At 54.8% G+C, this 20,196-nt stretch overlaps 1 protein-coding gene across 1 annotated transcript in view; it reads left to right on the forward strand.

The window, feature by feature from the left end:
* Positions 1 to 19,960, forward strand: part of Fhad1 (forkhead associated phosphopeptide binding domain 1) — a 111,562-nt gene extending 91,602 nt beyond the window's left edge. Inside the window, exons 23-32 of the mRNA XM_077791445.1 lie at positions 560 to 719; positions 1,798 to 1,927; positions 5,862 to 5,991; positions 6,563 to 6,690; positions 9,019 to 9,108; positions 9,419 to 9,639; positions 10,139 to 10,304; positions 13,456 to 13,536; positions 15,646 to 15,699; positions 19,847 to 19,960. Coding sequence (XP_077647571.1) covers positions 560 to 719; positions 1,798 to 1,927; positions 5,862 to 5,991; positions 6,563 to 6,690; positions 9,019 to 9,108; positions 9,419 to 9,639; positions 10,139 to 10,304; positions 13,456 to 13,536; positions 15,646 to 15,699; positions 19,847 to 19,960 — 1,274 coding nt within the window. The remainder of the gene's footprint in view (positions 1 to 559; positions 720 to 1,797; positions 1,928 to 5,861; positions 5,992 to 6,562; positions 6,691 to 9,018; positions 9,109 to 9,418; positions 9,640 to 10,138; positions 10,305 to 13,455; positions 13,537 to 15,645; positions 15,700 to 19,846) is intronic.
* Positions 19,961 to 20,196: the final 236 nt, after the last annotated feature.

Consider the following 20,196-nt stretch of genomic DNA (forward strand, 5'->3'; position numbering starts at 1 on the left):
CCTCCTCTCTCCCAGCCCTGGTCACCACTGAACAAGCAGCACAGACAGCAGGAGTTGGGAGATGGGAATAACCAGATTCAGGGAAGTAGAGGGAGAGAAAATGCTCTTTCCCACCTGAAGCCGGACACCTTAAAGCCTTCGGTGGTATTTGCCCCCCCCCCCCCGTGTCCATCCTGGTCACTTCCCTACGACATTCATGGCTGAATTTTTCAGAGTGGTTTTTCCACAGTCAGTCAGGAGAGATCCAGCCATTGGGGGGACACAGAGCAGAGAAGGCACCAGGCGCTGAAGATCCAGCCTTGGGCAACACAGGGCAGAAGCAGGCAGCTGACTGTTGGCCAGGGAACCCCAAAATGCCCTGTGGGCCGGGCTGGACCTGCTGGTGCAGTGCTGGGGTGAGGCAGGAGCCTGCGGGACTCCCAGGCAGCACCCCAGAAGGCCAGGCTGTCATTGGCCAAGGTGCAGGTGAAGATGCAGGGGGACAGGACTGCCTGTTGGTTCTGGTGGGCCTGGCAGGGGCAAGGCAGAAGGCTCCTGACTGGCTTCCCCATCTCTCCAGGGGACCTCAGCGAGAAGCAGAAGAGGGAGCTGGAGCGGCACATGACCCTGGTCCAGCAGCAGAGCAGGGAGCTGTGCATGCTCAAGACAAAGCTGGCGCAGATGAGCACCCTGGTGGAGAAGAAGGACCGGGAGCTCAAGGCCCTCCGGGAGGCACTCAGGTGAGGGCGGGCCTGCGAGGCGAGGCGGGGTGGGGTTATGGAGCCCTGCACAGGGAGGTGGAGTTGGGTGGACGAGCAGCCTACCAGTTAAACAGAGCTCTGCTTAGTTTTCTGTGCTTCTTGAGCAAGCATCCCTGCCCTGTGTCCCAGATGACTGGCCTCAGCTTAAATGCCACTTCCTCCAGGAAGCCTGCCTGCACTTCTCCTCACCAGACCCAGCCAGGAGCTGCAGCTCTGCATGGGCCCCTCAGCCCCTGCACTCAGCCTGGCCTGCCGCACACACAGCAAGGCCTGTTTGCGTTCACCTGCCCCGCCCTGAGTCTCTGCAGAGGCTTGGCCTGCCCTTGAGTTCCCGGCACTCACACCTACCTGGCACGTAAGGGACCTTAATATTTATTGAACAAACAAGTAAGCTGGAAATGCCAACTTAAATAAATACAAAAGATTGCCATTGTCCCATGGATTAATTTAGAATAAAATGATTCTGCAATTTTGTCTGTAGCTTATCCATATTTTAACAGAAGTAACATTTTCCCCAAAAAATTTGGAGTGAAATTGATGTCCCACGAATCTCCCGTAGCTTCATCTGCCTCATGGCTTGGGGCCAAGGCAGTCACAGTGGCTGTAAGAACAGGATCCCATCGAGGTTGCCGGTTTCACAGCCAGACTCCTCCACTTTTAAGCTTGGTGACTGCAGGAAAATCGCTGGGCGTCTCTTTACTAATCTGTAAAATGGAGCAAGGAGAATCTTGACCTCGAGGGGTTATTATGAGAGCAGAAGGGTTGATACAAAATGTTAGATGTGGCAGTCAGACAGTGACGGGAACATGACAGCCCTGTCAATGCCACGCAGGTGTCCAGAGCAAGAGGTAGGAGCAGGTACCCACTGCCCGGTCACCATCCTTAGAGTCTCCTGAAACTAAATTCTCTAGAAATTTGGGGCCAGGAGACTCAAGGTCTCGGAGAATCCAGTTACCTGTAGAAACAGGCCACTTCCAGGTCCTCTAAGGTACACAAAAGCCCTTGAACCTGGGCCTCGGCTGGCCTGCTGCCCTGGCAACATCTCCCCTCCCCCTAGGGCTTCCCAAGACAAACACAAATTCCAGCTGAGCATGGAGAAGGAGGAGAAAGCCAAGAACGCCACCCAGAAGTGTGACATCTCTGTGCAGATTGAGCCCATGCCCAGTGTTTTCCTGAGCAGTCAAGAGGTAAGTCCTCCATGGATCCCGGGTCCCCGGCGGGACTTGCTCCCAAGAGCCCAGTGGTGGCTTCCTTCCCTTTGAAAATATTTTCATTCTAAGTGTCAAAAGTATGGCCTGCCTGTGTGAAATGTATGAAGTGAAAACCCAGAATCTGCCCTGCAGTTGCAGTCACCTGAGGCTGAAAGCCATCAGCTCTTCCCCACGGGGGCCACCACACCCTCATAAGTCATGAACCTGGAGTGGTTGAAGGTCAAGCCTGGATCCAGTCCGCTGGGGCTCCAATCCCCAATCCCCCACTTAGAAACTGACCTTGGGGAGGTCACTGGGCTCCAGTTGCCTTGTCTGGGAGTAATGACAGTCCCCACCTCCTGGAGTGGTTGAGAAATAGATTTTACTTATACACATGTGTGAATACACGCACAAACCCTTACATACTTAAACTTATTTAGTAGATGATTTTTTTTTTGCCAATGGTATCAAACCATATATATTCTGCAGCTTTTTTACTTTCACATAACACTGTTTAATGGGCATATTTTCAAGAAAGTATATAAGGTTTCGCCTCATTCTTGTAAGTGGCCTCATAGAATCCCATTTTGCCCCTTTTTCCAACCAATCCCCAGCTGATGGATATTTAGGTTGCTTCTTTCACATGATGCTGTAGTTAGTGTAGAGCACATTCCTAGATGTGCAACTGCTGGATCCAAAGGACTTCCTCAATTGTGCTTCGTAGAACCAAACGGTCTTCCCAAAGAGCCACACAATTAACGCCCCTGGCTGTCTCTTGATAACACCTCTGTGCACAACCACCCAGGCATCTTTGCCAGCCCGTGAGTCGCAGCTGCACATCCAGTGGGGAGTGAGTCTTTGAGTGACAGCAGCCTGCATCCGGTGGTCCCTGAAGCTGGCCCTCACTCTGACCCTGAGGCTGGTGCGGGGACGTTTCCATGGTGGTCAGGTGCCAAGGTTCCTGGAAGCCCTGGCTTCCTGGAGTCCACTCGTCCTTTCCCCGAGGCTTTATAAAACCAGAGAGCAGGCTGTGGACTCTCCCTTGGAAATGGGGCCAAATGTGTCAGCAAAGATGCTCTCCCCTGACAGGCATCGAGAGCCCGGGCCACGGCCACTCAGACAATAGGGCTCCAGATGCCCCCACTGCGCTGGCTCCAGTTGCTGCCCAGAGCTCTGTGACAGATGTGGCTCCTGTTGCTCAGGGCAAAGGTGGGCGGGAGACACGACCAGGCAGCCCAAGCACCCAGCCATTCATTCAGTCAACAACTGTTGAGCACCTGCTGTATGCCAGGCCCTGAGCCAGAGACAGGGAAATGCACACAGGGTCCCGGTCCACACCAGGCTCCCGGACTCTGCCTGTGTTTGCTGGACTGCGGGGCTGGCGGTGATGGCTGGGATTTTAGGTCTCCGGCATGAGGTAGGATGAGCCTAGGAGGGTGGGGGAGGGACTCTGCAAGATAAAAGGGGGAAAGTATTTGTTCTTCTTGGAATGGTTTTCCTCTCCCCGCTACTTCCTGTTTCCGAAGCCAGAGCAGGTCAGAGGGCTCCAGGGTTGTCTGAGAAAGAACCTCTTTCCGCTCTCAATATAGAAGTTCCCAGAAGAGCCATGAGGGAGCGTCACGTGGTGCTCCGACCCACCTCAGGCCAGCAGAGGTGGTAGCAGTCTATTGCCACCGCTGTCCCTTGGCCCCCAGCTCAGCACTCCTGCCCTCCTCAGTGCAGGAAGGGACAGGTCACTGGAGGTCATTGACTCCCAGGAAACCCACTGTCCCAGAGAGGAGTGAGGCCTGAGTCAGGCCCAGGAAGTGGACCCATGGGGCGGCCCATAAACAAGCCAGAGCTGGCCCAAGGACGGCCAGGTGGCCCTGGTGGAGTGGCCCTGCCCTCAGTGCCAGGCAGAGACGCTGGGCAAGGGCCTTCCTGCTCCTGCTCTGGCCTCGGTGCAGTCGGGCTGCTCAGCCCCAAGGGCCACGGTCTCCACAGGGGACAGACTTGGCTCTCACGGAGCCTACGTGCCAGGAAGGGAGAGACGGAAAGAAACGCCACTGAGTAGAATGTCCGGCAGGACCGTGCGCCCTGAGGAAGCGCACGGCAGGACTGGGGCGGAGAGCATCGAGGTGGGGGGGCTCTTTTGGATCCAATGGTCAGGGAGGCCTCTGCAGGACGCATCTTGTTGGGGCCTAACGAGACGGTGAAGGAGTAAGTGGCAGGGACGGGGTTGGGGACATTCCCAAGAGACCTCAGATGGCGCCACTGAGCAACTTGAAGGAGGCTCAGACCTTGAACCCCGAAGGCCAGAGCAGCCAGCGTGGGGCCTGGCATGTCACATGGACCCTTAATAGGCAGAGTCACGGCAGGAAGAGGAACAGAGGAAGGTCTCCCTCCCTCTCCCCCAGCCCTGCTGGGTCTCACGGTAGCACTGCTCACACGTCTGTCATCCGTCTGCCCCAGAGACAGTCTGTCTGTCCGCTTCTCAGTCTCACTCAGTGCCTACAGAGGGGCTGGCATGAGGTCAGGGCAGTAGGGGGGTAGGTAGGAGGACAGGTAGAAAGACAGACAGGTAATGAGAGGTTGATAGACACGTATCTGAATAAAGAAATCGAGGCAGATGATAGACAGAAATATCTGCCTATCATTTTTAAATGATTTTGGTTCACTTCATACTATATATGGTATCTCCTATATCTTTATTTGTAGTATGGAATAAACTAAGATTGCTATTTTAAAAATAGTTATAAAGCAACCAGATTGTCGATTTCTTACCAATTTGGATGAGGCCTTCCATACAAGTCATCTACAGCCGAAAACTGTCCCCAACATCCATCCCATGTCCCCACTTAATTATCCGGTTAACATTCATCACTGCCCACCACATATTTTCCTTCCTTATCTTCCTCGTGGTCTGTCTCCCCCCATTAGGAGGCTAAGTCCCTGGTGGCAGGCGGCCAATTGTGTCACTGCTGAATCTTGAAAGACTAGAACAAGTCTTGGCACTCAGAAGTGCCCAAAAAAAAAAAAAAAAAAAAAAAAGCATGGAAGGAAGGGAGGAAGGAATGATGGGTGAATTGCCCCCTTAGGGGAGCGCTGTGTGGACTCTAGGACGGCTTTGGGGCGGGGTCCTTGACCTCTGGAAGTTGCATGCAGATGTTTGTGTGTAGGGGACATTTTTCTGGAGGAAAGAACCCTGCATCTTGCTGAATCTTAAAAGGAGGCATGACCCTTACAGGACAAAGAAGACCCTTCTTTGTCTGATCCCTAAGTAAACCCAGCCACAGCCCCGAGCTGTCTGACAGGGTCCATCTGTGGCCAGTGGCTGCCATATCGGAGGATGAGGGTGTAGAACATTTCTGTCACCACAGGAAGTCCTGTTGGAGGTGCTGTTCCAGAGGGACCCACCAAGAGTCAGTCTGTCAGATGCCCCTGGCCGATAGGAGACAACCATCCTTATGTCCAATTTAGGAGAGAGCATGTTGTGTTCTCAACTAAAAATACCACTCTGGGGCTGGGGTGTGCCGTTCAGTGGTAGAGCAAGGGCTTAGCACCCGAGAGGCCCTGGGTTCCATCCCCAGCACTGCAGAAAACGCCCCTGCGGAAGCAGACCTTGGTACAGTGGTACAGAAACAAGATCAGAATGATGACGAACAGAAACCCAGGCATAGAGCATGGAAGAGAAGAAATAAAACATGGGGAAGGAGAATAGAGGGGATCTTTTATTTATAGTGTCGCTAAGTAGGTAGGAAAGTCGGAAATCCTCCTAGAGGTGACGGGTATTTGCAATGAAGAATTCACATTCCTTCTCTGCTAATCTCCGATGGTATTTCCCCAGAGTACTAAGCGACAGGCTCCTGCTGCACGGGCAGCGCCCACGTGTCTGTGCTGTCAGGTCCTTCGATCCCTAACCAAGCCCCTGTCTGCACTGTCTGTCCCCCAGGAGCAGTCTTTCAGTGACCTGGGGGCCAAGTGCAGAGGCTCCCAACACGAGGAAGTCATTCAGCGACAGAAAAAGGCCCTGTCAGAACTCCGAGCAAGGATCAAAGAACTCGAGAAGGCCTGCTCTTCCAGTAAGTCCCCTCCGCGCTAGTCCCCGCCACCTCCCAATTGGAAGGACCTTATAACACAAAGACAGATGGGCCAGCCGTGACCTCAGAATCAAGGGCAGGGCTTCGCATGAAATAAATAGGACATCATGAAAACTCACCCGTGTCCTCCTTCTCCTTATTTCGCTGTGGCCGGGAGGAGACTGTGTCATGGACTTCACTACCCGAGGGTCAGCGTCGGGGAATCTCTTAGCAGACCCCATTCACAGGGGAAGGGGCCGTCTCCAGACTGGGAGCTTGCGGTCCCGCGGGGCGCCAGACACTGGCTCAGGCCTGAAGCCCCAGGTCCAGCCCATCCTGGTCCCCGTGTCTGGAAGCTCGCCCTCGAGGCCTCAGCCCTGACACCTGTGTGGCTGCTGCCGCCTCGTGCTGCCGCGCGGCTGGGTCCCGCCACGTAATCTGTCTAGGCCTCAGTGTCCCCATCTGCCAGGGAGGTCGTGAGGACTCGCAGCCCCGTGGTAAGTGTCCCGCAGACCGCAGCAGTGGGGATTCACTGGAGGAGCCCCGTCCTGAGCCTGCCTTCTGTCTCTTCCAGATTGTAAGGACCACCTGAACGAATCGTTCCTAGAACTAAAGACACTCAGAATGGAGAAAAACGTCCAGAAAATAATAGTGGACACAAAATCCGACCTGCCAACTCCCTCCAGAATAGAGATCCACGCGGTAACCAGAGAAACCTTGTCTCCGCAGTGAAGGGGCCCGCGAAGAGGGTGGGCGTGAGGGCAGACACGGGCCCTCCGCCACCAGGTCCCGCTCAGTGGGCCACTTTGTAACATTATGACCCGAGTTTGCCTCAGGTCTCCTTTCCCTGTCAACTATAAATGTAAGAGGTAGCAGCAGGGAACAGTGATGAGACCCCAAGTTCAGGGGTCAGAGGGAACCATGTCCAAATCCCAGCCTGAAAGCTGGGTGGCCTTGGGCAAGGCTCTTGACCTCTCTGAGATTGTATTTCCCAGCTGTCGAATTATGATGAAAATCCAAGGAGTTCCTTCTGTCCAGTGCCCAGCTCACAGTGCCCATTTAACAGATGACAGCTGTCGTCACTGTTCAATGTTAGTTAAATAGTCGTGTTCCAGGAAACCTGCCCTTTGAAAGGGGTACAGGCTTGGTTGCCAGGATTTTCAGAGGTGGTTTGAAGGTGCCCTTGTACCCCACGTAGGTGTTTGACTGGGCACCATGGGCACATGACAACGGGCAGCAAGGTCACCGTCAACCACAAGACCTTCTGAGTGGCCGCCTGCTGCACAGTTGGGTCTGAACCCCGCACAGGCTTCTGGAAGAAGTAATGAGGCCATCCTGTCTGGGCCGACATTCCGTCCAAAGATTTTTTGTGGACATTTCCTAGAGTCCAGGATGAATGTCTTTGGAACAATTAATTGGTTTTCTTGATAAAATCAAACCCTCCTTCTCCGAGTTTGGGTGTGGAGGTCAACTAGACCTCAAAGCCTGACCCTACTTCCCAGAGTGACCTTGCCCTTGGAGGTGACCCCCAGGCCCACTCCTGACACCACACAGCGGAAACCTCCCCACTCTCCTGGAGAACCCCAGTCCTCCAAGGCGGGCAGTGATTAAAATGAAAACACGGAGGACGCACAGCTGACGATGCCCAGGGCTCCGCCCACGGGTGTTACCCCGTCCACCCCTCCCGGTAGCCTGGGCACCGCTGTTGTTATTGTTCCCATTTTGGAGATATGAAAAATGAAGGCTTCTGAAGGTCAAGTAGCTCACGCAAGATCCCAGAGGTAAAGACCGAGGAGCCAGGACTGCACCCTGGGCAGGTGCCCCCACGGCCCCTAGTCTGCAGAGAAGGAAGGAGGAGGAGCCTGGAGGTGGAGGACTCCAGAGGGCTGGGGACACCACGGGGCCTTTTGGGTTCTCTGCAGCCAATCTGCTCAAACTGTTGAATGAATGGACAAAGGTTCCATAGCTCTGCCAAGACCCTCTTTTTTCTCACCCCAGTAATTCTGTCCACTTGATGTAGGTAAATATGTCCCTCCTGTCACTGTCACATTTGGCCTTTCTACTTTATAGTGGGGGTTTCCATTGTTCATCTCAGAGGGTGACAGGGCGGTGCAGCAGATGCTGTGGGTGAAATGTCCGTGATGTTCGTAGCGACCACTGCAGGCCCATCTGGTTCTGAGGACCTTGAGGGTGGCCGTTGGTGGCTCTCCAGACTCTCCATGTGGCATGATGGCTTCCCCATTGCTTTGGGGGAGGGGCTTTCTGCAGCCTGCAGTTACGGGGGTCTCAGCGAGTGTGTCATCCCAGGAAAGAGCCTGCAGGGAGCCTGGGCCACCAGCCGCACACTCCACCAGGACAGCCTTGCCCATGCTTTCCGAAGGCCTCGCTTCTGCTGCATGAAACGATTGCTCTCATAAAAGGAGAGGGGACATGTTCTATGTAACCTTCATCCATTCATTCAACAATTGTGCCCATACCAGGCCACCCAGTGTCAGGGGCCACCCTAGGCACAAGGAGTTTAGTGAGCAGACAGAGACATGGTCCCTGTAGCGCTTGTGGTCCAGATGGGGACCCTGGACCTCGGCACCACTGGTATTTGGGGCAGATCATTCCTGCCCAGTCTGTGAGGGGCTGGCCGGCATCTGGCAGGATGTGTAGGGACATCGCTGCCCTCTTCCCGCTAGATGCCAGTAGCACTCCCCATCCTCAGACGTGACGGCAAAAAGGGTGTCCAGACATTGCTGAATGTCCCGGGGAAGGGACACAGGCCCACTGCGAGCCCTTGTTCTAGAGGGAAGACAGCGCCTTCAGAGCAGAGGAGCCGTGTATAACACACTGCACAGCCTTCTCTGAGGGTCGGAGCACGGTCCTCTTTAGAAAGCAGTGGCCAGGAGTTCAGACTGAGTGGCCAGGAACCGAAATGGGAGTCTCCTCCTGAGTTACGCTCCTGTCATCCCTGAGCGCAGCTTCCGGTTGGAGACTCCCATGATGGAGGGTGGAGCGGTTGTGTGTCTCTCTCTCTCCTTCCAGGACAGCCTTTCCAACTCAGACACCAGCTCCGCCCTGGAGAAGTCAGATAAGACGGATGTCACCGAGGCTTTGGATCTCAGTGAAAGACTGGTGTGTACCCACAGCTCGGGGGCCCCTCCCAAAGCCTGGGCCCTGGGGTCACTGTTAACCGTGGTCTTTCTAAAACTCCACGAGGCCTGTCTGTCACCCCAACGCGGTTCGGAAACCGCCCAGTCCAACGCCTCGAGAGCCAGCAAAGCCAGGGGGGTCCCAAAAAGGCCTAGCGTGAGTGGCTGCGGGGCCAACGAAGCCGCTTTCCGTCTGCAGTGGCAGAGGGTGGCCAAGCAGACTGGACACTTGCCTTCTGGGAACAGCTGGGGGCCAGGGCACCGCCCCTGAGGCCCCTTGGCTTTCCTTGCAGTACCTGGACATGAGCAGGACTCTGGGAAGCCTGATGAACATCAAAGACATGTCAGGTCACGTGTCCATGAAACACCTGTCCGCCAAAGAGAGGGAGAAGGTCAACCAGCTGCGACAAAGGGACCTGGACCTGGTGTTTGACAAGATCACCCAGCTCAAGACCCGGCTGCAGAGGAAAGAGGAGCTGCTGAAAGGTTACGAGCAGGACGTGGAGCGGCTCAGGTACCGCCTGGCCCCCTCCAGCTGAGCACAGGCAGCAGACCCCTGGGGCTGGCACAGGACAGAGGCCCGAGAGGAGAGTGGCTGAAATGCTGGGGGGACAACAGCCAGGCCCAGCGGGGTGAGTCTGTCCATCAAGAGGCTGCAGTTGGAGCGCTCGGCTCCTGAGTTCCGTGCACTCTGGGGCAGAGGGCACCTGCTGTCAGCCTCCTGACTCACTGGTCTGGCTCTGATCGTTCCATCCGTCCCCAAGAGTTGCGGGCCCCAGGGAAGTTGGGAGTGGGGAGCACAGCCTGGACCACCCCAGGCTGCGTGCGTCCAGCCCAGGAGCTGTGTGTGCTGCCTCTGCTCCCCAAATCCCATGCTGTCTCAGGCTTGGGAGGAAGCTCCTAAGTCAGCCCCCTGGGCGAGCACTGGGAGGGGCCACTGATCTGAGGACATGGACAATGAGTGGGGACCATGAGGGGAACAAGGGACCCTGTCTGTCTCTCCATGTGCCCAGGCAGAGCAAAGTGTCCGTCCAGATGTACCAGTCACAGGTGGCCAAGCTGGAGGACGACATCTACAAAGAGACGGAGGAGAAGGCCCTGCTGAAGGAGGCCCTGGAGCGCACGGAGCACCAGCTGAGCCAGGAGAAGAGGTTCAACAGGGCCATCCGGCAGCAGAAGGTGAGGCGCCTCTGCTTGGGGTGGAGCCCCCAGGCTGACCCTCAGCCCCCTTAGAAATGGCAGACGGTGGCCCCAGGAGGGTCCAGGGCATGCACAACACATTCACTGGTGGAAAGGAAGGTGGCAGAAGAGCTATAGACAGACCTTGGTTTAGAGCAGAGCTCGGCCACTCCCTGGGCACTGGGCCAGCTCTTCTCAGTGGAGCCTCGCTCTGCGGCCAGGCCAGGCCAGGGCTCTGCCTGTGGTGTGCATTCATGATCCAGTTCACTCCTGAGCCCAACAGTCCTGCCTGGCTGGTCCCAGGGTCTCTGTTTTACACATGGGGCAGCTGAGTGCAGAGAGTTGAGACTCGCCCAAGTTCACGCAGTAGCCAGGACCTGGCTGCAGATGTCTCTGGCCCTGGCTCCTGTGCCCTGTGCTGGGCGGGCCTCCAGGGCACCCTGGTAATTGTTAGCTTTTTCACTTTAGAACCGTGTGCGAGCGCACATGCGCATGTGTGTGTGTGTGTGTGTGTGTGTGTGCACGTGCACACTGTGTGTCACCTGCTTGAGCTCTGAAGAGGCTGGCTCCCCTAGAAGGCCCCCCCTTCCTATCCCAGCATCTGGTGCAGATGCGGCTCCCAGAAGCCCCCTCCCACTCTGCAGACCGGCCTGGGAAGGAAAGCTCTGAGGGAGCCCAGACCCGCTGTCTCCAGCATCCCCTGCTCTGAATTAAACATCACAGGCTTCCACAGTCGCGTCACGGGGCTTCCTCAGGCGGAAGACAGTGTCCTTTTGCACCGAGCCTGCCAGCAAAGCTGGGCAGCGCCACGGTCTGACATGTGGTTCGATGTGCCCTCTGGGGAGCCTGCTCCTTCCCGGGGTGCCCCCCAGGGTTGGCAGCCCGGCCCCCAGGCAGAGACAGCAGCCACAGAACAGGACAGCAAAGGGCCCCACCAAGCCCATTGTGGTGCGTGGGCGGAGTGCAGGGACAGGGGATTTGCATAATCAGCGCGCATGCATTATTCACAAGGCCTCTTCCACACAATCAGCCCTGCCAGCCTGGCACCAGCCAGCCTCCCACAGGGGAAGGTCTGAACTGGCCAAGTGAAACCTGTGTCACCCCAGAAGAGCGAAAGCAGGGGATCTCCCTGCACGGAATCCACAGTGCAGGGCGTTGGGACAGGAAAGGCTGCCGTGTCCCTCCCAGGGCACTCACGTCAATCTAGAGAGGCCTCAAGCCACCCCTCAGAGAGGAGAAACTGAGGCCAGAGGAGATCATGCCTGTCTGCGCAGGAGCACAAGCAGGGTCCCCCGGACCCTCCCTCCAGCCCTGGTCACTGTGCTCCCCCCGAACCCTGCAGCCCCAGCGCTCCAGGTGTTCATCCGGGCATCCCGGCACTCAGCCGCGGGCGCTCACCCCAGCCAGGTATTGGTTATTAGCAGTTGGGGTGGGGTGGGGTGGGGGGTGAGTAGCAAATTCTACAGTTTTGCTGGATTCTGAAGGGAAGCTGTTTATATCTGTCTTGCCATCAGATCCTACCTAGGAGCATACTTGCATTTTTAAAATGCACATTAGAGGAAAACAGAACTTTTTTCTTCTTAAGTGCTACACTTAATATTTTCACAAGAAGCCTTAGCTCTTTCAAAGTCTCCAGGATAACATCTCAGCACCTGTCCGTGAAGATGGACTGGATTGCTCCCCTGGAGCCTCAAAACAGCCCCCCCCGTCTCTCTCTCTCTCTCTCTCTCTCTCTCTCTCTTTCTCTCACACACACACACACACACACACACACACACACACACACACACCCCAATGCAGTTTGAATGTTAAGCGTCTTTTCACCAAGCAGAACTTTCCAGAATCACATGTCTACTTCCCTTTGACGGTGCAAATGAGACTTGCGATCATATGTGGGGAAACTTCCGCACCAGACATTCCCAGAGAACATCCTGGTCTTGGGCCTCCCAACTCTGGGATGTCCCTCAAGCTCTCTCCAGGTGACAGGGTAACAGTGACAGCCCAACCTAGAGAGGCCTCGAGCCGCCCCTCAGAGAGGAGAAGCTGAGGCCAGCGGAGGCCATGCCTGGCTGCGCAGGAGCACAAGTCTCGTCCACTTTCCACATCTCTAGATAAGGCAGCGGTGTCCCAGGTGACAAGTGACTTCACCCCTGTGTCTCAGTTTTCTCCACAATACTGTGACAACAGAACCTACTTCCCAAGACCGTGGGGGAAGTGGCCTCTGGCAGGCAGCAGACTCCTTACCCAACTCCTTGGGGGTGAGAATGGCAATTCGGGGTGGGGGGGCGATTCCTGTGTTTCTTAGAGAACTGCCGGCCAGCTGAGGAGTCCGCACGGCCCTGAGACTTCCCCCTGGTCCCCTGAAGTTGGCAGCTCCTTTGTAAGGCTCTCTTTTCTGTTCGGTGAATACAACCAGGGCCATGGCCAAGAAAGAGCCGAGACTTTCTTGTGAATGGGTTAAGCCCGGAATTTTCAATAGAAAACATTGACATGCACAGAAGTTGCCCTTTGGGAAGTGGCAGCCCTTTCTCAGCCCTTCCTTAGGGTTTTAGTGTGAGAAAGGCCACTGCAGCCAGAGAAGCCGCCCAGCTCCCCTCCCAGGCTCCAGCCAATCAAAGCTGGCCAGGTGGTCTCAGCTGGGCTGGAGCCCCAGCCTCCTCCCAATGTAATTAGCTCAGATCCTGAGTCTTTACAATAAAGATCAGTATCTAGCTCATAAGGTTGGATTCGATGAGAGCACATTTATAAAACCCTAAGCAAATAAGGGCCACTCGATACTCGACAGCTTCACATTCTGTTGAACTTGCTACTTTCCAAGGTTCTCCTGGGCCAGGTATTCCCGTGTGTCTTTGACCAAGGAGTGACCCTAGGTATCCCAGGGTCATTCCAGATGTTGTATAGGCTGGAATGGACTGGGGGACTCAGCAAGGCTCCCCCCAATCCCCCTTCAAAGATGAGAAGGTAAAACGTGGGTAGGGTGGTGCAGTGTGTGGCTAAAGGGAGGCTAAAGAAAAAGGGCCTCACCCATCCCCCTTTCTGCCCACCCCTTCCAGTGAATCCCAGCACCTCCCCGAAATGCCAGAGGTGTGTCCCCGACTGGTACAGGCAAGGACATACTAAACACTCTTGTTCACATGATGTTTTCACTCAGGAACATTTAGAGGATCCTGAAAACAGAAATGCAAAAGACTCAGCACCTTGCAACTGTTCCTTCAAAGAGAATCAGCGGCAGGTATGGAAAGGTGTTCTGCTCAGGCAGCCAGACACAAACTAGATTCAGTCTTTGCAGAGGGTAAGAGCCTATGAAGCATAAATGCCAGCCGTGCTACCCCAAGGACGCCCCAGGGACATCGCACACCTCCACTCCAATCCCTGTCCAGCCCCAGCCCCTGCCCAATATTTGAACAAATGACTGAAAAGACCAGCAAGTGTCTGCCCCAGTGCGTTGAGGCGAGGGGAGAGGGAACTCGAAAGTGCTTTGGCTGCCGAGGCACCATCCTTGGCACTGAATGAATTGGGGACTTGCCGACAAGCTCATGACAAAGGAAAGGAGGGATGAGAGCCCCAAGAATCCTGTCCTAGGAATGAAATAAATCAGGAAAAGTGGGCATAAAAGGATCCAGGATGGGAATGGAGTCCCGATTGTTAATGACTTCCACACCTGCCAAGGGGAGCCTCATGTGCCTCTGAGCTTCCTGGCAGCCAATGGGAGAGGGAAAACCACTTAGGCCTCCAGGTCACAGTGTCTGTGGGAGGCACACAAGCATTAGAACAGAGACCACACTGGGCACTCCCCCAGAGGGGACACTGTGGCATAATGTACCATGTTCCTAAAAATGGCCACAGTGCAGAAGCAACACAGTGTCAGCCGAGCCATGTCTGAGGAAGTTCCGTGAGACAGACCAATGTCCCCACATCCCACGAGTCCAGTCAAGTTCTGTAAAAGCAGGTCTGCGGGTGGCCAGGCTCTGCTCTTCAGAGCTCAGCAGCCCACCGTTTGGACTCCGTGCAGGACTGAGCAGTGCTCAGACTCCAGTTCCCTGAAGCCTTGGTCCTGGGCACCCCAACCCTTGCTCCCCGAGCAGCTCCCTTCACCGGTTTTACCTGCCAATAAAGGGCCTTCCTCCAAGGCCTGGGGAGAGCCCAATAGGTTGCCAGACTGGGAGGAAAGTAAACCAGGATGCCCAGCCGCGTTTGAATTTCAGAGAAGCAGCCAAGAGTTTAGGACATACAGAGACTGGGTCGTCTAAACAGTGTGCTGAACGCACTTATTCTACTTTAGAAAACTATAATTCTGAAATGCGAGTGAGTGGGGCGCCCTGGGTCTCACCTGGGACCCGTCAACAAGTGCTTCCTGGGCCCCGATGGTTGCCAAGGAGAGGGGCTCGCGGTAGCTGTCGCACCCAGCAGCCACAGACGCACTTCTCTTGGCTCACGGGGTGTTTTCTAGTTTGGGTGGGTTTTTGGTTGGTTTGGTCTTTTTGGTCTGTGGTTTGGTTTTAGTCACATCTCAAAATAGGGCCCTTCCACAGAATACTCTGGATCTCTGGCCTCTCTGAGGAACTTGGAAGATGGTGGTGACCAACCTCCCATGTCACCATCTCCCAGGCCTCTTAGAAAGGACACAGGCTGCTCCTGGATTTGCTGCCTCCCCCACTTGACCCCCTTCTTTTGCACCGCTGGCCCCTGGAAGCATCCGGTTGGTGACCCCCCGGTGAGCTCGGGGCTCTTGGAACTTCTTCCCCAGGTGCCTCCATACGTTCACCCACCACCACCTGAAAGGGAGGCCCAGCTGGCGCACGGTCATGTCCTCAGCTCCTCGGGAGTCTCCTTCCTCTGGGCATTGCCCCTGAGGTGCAGGGTCTTGAGGACCCCAGGGTCAGCAACTGCAAATCAAACCCCAAGGAAATAGCAAGCCCCAGAGTTGAGGTGATGGCTTCCAAACAGGCTGTGATCCCTGACAGTTCCTCGCACCTACACCACGGGGATGTTTAGGAGAGACCCCCCCCCCCGGGGACATCCAGCCCTGCTCCGGGAGGCTCCGCCACCAGCTGCAGCAGATTGGTCCCTGAGGGGAGTGCAGGGTTCTGTGGGGACCCTGGCCGACCAGCCCCCTCCTAGCTGGAATCTGAACAGAGATCCCCAGGAGGCTAGTCTGGGTGGTGGACCATTGTCCCCAGCCACACCCCTCCCGGGAGGCGTCGTCATCACCCCCTGGCCAGGGAAGCCCCAGCATCCCAAATGGACTCTAAAAGTTGAGAAGAATCCATTTTCTTTGAGTCAACAAAAAGCAGAGAGGTGAACCTAAGTGTAAGGTGGCCCTGTTCTCTCCATGTTGAAGAGACGAGAGTTTATAGAGATGGTGAAGGACACGAGGCAGGGTTCAGGTTTCCAGGTGAGCCGGAAAGAGGAGAGAGGAAACAGTAGGTCGGCAGCAGGGAACCCAGGTGACAGCAACAGCCCACGTGCTGTGAACCAGGCACCTACTATGTGCCAGGCATGGAGCCAGGCACAGGCCATGGCTCATCTCACTTAAACTCCACGACACCCTGTGGACGGGCATTGTTACTGTCCCACTTAAGATGAGGTGCCTGCCGCAGAGCCTGATCCTCCAGAGCCCCCGACGGCGCCCGCCACAGGTCTGACACAGGTCAGTGATTCTGGCCCTGCTTCAGGTGCTCCATCCAGGCGATCGCTGACCCCATCTGGGCGGCGTGTGTCTTGATTTTCAAGGAGGTGCCCTCCAGAATGCCCTTTTCTTGAGAGCTGAGGATCAAGGCTGTGAAATCTGAACCGTTACCTTTCACGTTTCGGCCTTGATGCTGCCCCAGCCCGATGCCCGCCTTGCACGGCAGAGGCGCCGAGCTCGCGGAGAGATCAGCACCTTTCCCTTGAACACGAGAGAGGAAATATGTTCGAGTTTGACAAAAGACCACAGTTATGCTGAGACGGTAAAATCCTCCATGTAAGAGCAGAAGCCTGTTCTCGATCCCCTTGTCCTAAGACAGGAAGGCAGCTACCGCTCAGAGCAGATGTCAGGACAGAGAGCGTCCCAAGGGTCCCCCTAGTTCTGAGAACTGTGCTACCCTGCAGAGTGGGACAGAGGGAGGCTGGAAACTTGCTCATCCACACACAGGACAAACCCCGGGCAGGCGGACACCTTGAGATAAGGCAGAAGGCTTCCTTGAGCGGTGGGGTGGGCCCTGAAGCCGCAGGACCGTCCTGCCTCTGAGCTGTGAAGGCCGCCTCAGGGTCAGGAGCCGGGAGCAGCTGGCGCTCGCACTAGGTGCAGATGAGCGTCCCGTCCTCAGCCCTCCTGCCAGGGACGCCAGGCCTCGGGTCTAGATCTCCATGGTGCAGAAAGGTGTCTTCAGGTTCCTTGCAAAGCGTGGGTGGCCTGGCGTCCTGAGGTGATGGAGTCCACATGACCACGTCAGAAAAGACAGGCCCTGTGAGACCCACCCCTCCAACTGGCCCACTCATCAGAGTCTCCCTCTCTAGCGAGCTTCTGGAACTTTCTGTCCAGGCCCCGTGGCTTCTGGTTTGTCTTTCACAATGCCATTCATTAAATTGTTTTCCCTACAGCTAACAATCTTTTATAATTGTGTGCGGGTTGTATGCCAAAGAGGAAAATCGAGTTTCCAGTCTTCTAGAAAAACCCAGAAATTTATTGAGTACCCAGTTAAGGCTAGGCAGGGTGCTGGGCACAGGGGAGAGGAGAGGGAACAAAGAGAGGTGCTGTCCTGTCCCTCATCCATTCGACAGACACCTACTGAGAGCCCGTGATGTGGCAGCTGCCGACCATGTGTCCAGGACAATCATGCACTCAACGGGGGGGCAATGTCCCTCCAAGGGAGTCAACATTTTTTTTCCGACCAGGAATTAAATCCAGGGGTGCTTCACCACTGATCCACATCCCAGCCCTGTTTATTTAATTTTTAAAATTTTTTTTGTAATTGTAGATGGACAGAATGCCTTTGTTTATGTGGTGCGGAGGATCGGACCTAGTGCCTCACGCATGCTAGGCAAGTGCTCGACTGCTGAGCGACAGTCCCAGCACCCAGCCCTTTTTATTACTTGAGACAGAGCCTCACTAAGTTGCTAAGGCTGGTCTTGAACTTTCGATCCTCCTGCTTCAACCTCCTGAGTTTCTGGGATTACAGGCATGTGCCACAACACTCGGCCAACGTTTATTCTTTACATATAAAGCACAAATAGACACACACAGGTTGAGTGTCCCTGATCTGAAAGTCCCAAACTCAAAATGTTCCAAAATCCAAAGCATTTTGAGTGCTGATGTAATGCCGCAAGTGGGAAATTCCACACTATGAAACTGTTTCCTGCACAAAATATTTAAAATGTTGCATCAATTGTCTTCTATGCCTGTGTGTAAGGTGTATATGAACCATAAATGAATCTGGTATTCAAACTTGGGTCTCATCCCCAAGATATCTCATTGGGTATGCAACTATTCTAAAACTAGGGAAAATCTAAAACCTGGAACACATCGGTCCCAAACTCTGGGGTGAGGATTATTCAATGTGTGTGTGCAGGGGGGGGGGCACATGCGCACACGCATAGTGCTATCTGTGACATTAAAATTTCATAGAGTGGGAGGGATTAGCAAAAACCATCCACAGGGGAGGGACAGATAATGGTAAAGGCTGAGAAACATGGCTCTAGAAGAATGAAAACATAAAAATCCACGCCCCTCTGGCTTCCAGCCTGGAACCGTTTTTTTTTTTTTTAAAGGTCAAAACAAGCACCACTTAGATAGTGACTTGTGGGCAAGGTGCCCTGAGGGCAAGGATGAGGGCTGAGCCCAGGATCCTATTTCAGAGTCCAATGGCCAGGACCAGGAGGCTGCAGGATAGGCAGGGAGCTCGCTAGAGCCCAGGCCTGTGGTTTTCCAGAACAGCCACCCCGTGCATCCTGAGTGGGTTTCCACCCTGGGTGTCACTGTTTAAAGCCTGGCTTCTGGTCCTCAGGGGGAATCTTGTGGTTCCCAAAACCTCAGCGGGGGATGGTGGTGCTCTGGCCTCTCTCCAGGCTGGGCTCTGCCAGGGGCCCCACCCCCACCCCTGCCCTCCACCCCCACTCCTGCCCTCCACCCCCCCCCACACAGGTTCACAGGCCCCAGCCACCACCTCTTCCAGGGTGGGTCAGGTCACCCAGTCTGCCTTCTGCTGCCCCTCCCTGTCACACTGCAGAGACACTCTTCCTTGGTCCTTCTGCCTCAGGCGGTTGGCAGATCTGGGGGTGGAGACTGACAGGACCTGAGACTATTTTTTAACACAATGCCTTTATTTTTTTTATGTGGTGCTGAGGATCAAACCTGGGTCCCGCCTGTGCTAGGCGAGCGCTCTACCGCTGAGCCACAATCCCAGCCCATGGGACTATTTTTAACAAACTTTCTGGGTCCCACAGCCAACCTTGCACCCCCCAACAGGGCTTGGGCATTCGAAAACCATTCGCAGACAAGCAGTTTTATTGAAAATCAAAGGGCAGGCTGTGCGGAGGGGAGAGGTTTGTGACCTCCCCCCCCCACCAGGTCATTCAAACCAATATTTATTTGGAGGGCTACTGGAGAGTTCTCAGCCTTTTTTTGGCGTGGGGGGTGCTGTACCAGGGATTGAATTCAGGGGCACTCGACCAGTGATCCACATCCCCAGCCCTATTTTCTGTTTAGAGACAGGGTCTCACTGAGTTGCTTAGCTCCTCACTGTGGCTGAGGCTGGCTTTGAACCTGTGATCCTCCTGCCTCAGCCCCCCGAGCCGCTGGGATTACAGGCATGCGCCACCGCGCCCAACATGATGAAGGCAGATTCTCAAATGGCATTCCAGGCCCTCAGCCACTGGCCCGGGTCTCAGAAGGGGACTTTTAAACCTGTCCTAAAGTGAAAAGAACTTAGCGCATGCACGTGCACACACACACACACCTCTGGTCCTCTGTGCCCCTCCAGGCCTCTGATGGCTTTGTCCCCTGCCATGTGACAGGAAGGGGGTGAATAGCATGTCAGAGCCCACAACCCCAAGTCCTGGGAGGGATCTTCCAAAAAGCCCAGCTGTGACAAGGGATCAAGCAACTAAGACCTGGGAGCAGAGTCAGATCGTGACTGTCCGGATGCTCCTTCCCGGACAGGGTGATCCCCTGAGCAGTCTGCAAGCTCTCCTTCCAAACCTTCAGATGGAAGACACCTTTCATTCAGTAGGAGCCCATAGAGAGAGACTGCATCACTGCGAATGTGTTCACCATACACAGTTCCTGGTTTCCAGACCACGAAACAAGGATGTAAAAGGGGCCAGCCACAGCTGTTGCTGGAAGGGCGCACCCCAAACAGTAATGCAGCTTGTCAATGGATAGTGTGATAATGATGAGCCATTTTATCTCCTCCTTGCTCTGATCTGTGTGTGTGTGTGTGCACACGTGCGCGCGTGTGTGCGACATTTTCTTTTGGTTACCAAATCAAATGAAACCATTTGGGTGGAACATGTTGGGATCTCACAGCAATTATAGAGTTTGTGCCTCTTGCTTGTTGAAGGTTGGAGCCAAAAAAGCCACCTCAAAGATGGACCAAGAAAGAGAGATGAAAAAAGAGACATCCAGCAAACCCAGCCAGAGCCTGTTGTTTTCTAAGCCTGGTGGAAGGAACTAGAGCAATGTCGTCTCACCCAGACTCATGTGATTCTCCGTGAGTCGGTTTGACTCCTCCATGTCAAAATATTAAGACGTTTTATGTAGGACTTTCTAGACTGGTATTTTGCACAGTATGTATTTGAGAGTGGGGGGGGGGACAGGGGTTCTTTTTTTTTAATAACTATGAATATGTACAAACTCAGGTATGTGAAAGTATGTTTGTAACCTAGACTCCTCAGTCTGGTATGCACAATT

Source organism: Urocitellus parryii, chromosome 11 (genome assembly GCF_045843805.1).
Source record: "Urocitellus parryii isolate mUroPar1 chromosome 11, mUroPar1.hap1, whole genome shotgun sequence".
Classification (NCBI taxonomy): Eukaryota; Metazoa; Chordata; class Mammalia; order Rodentia; family Sciuridae; genus Urocitellus; species Urocitellus parryii.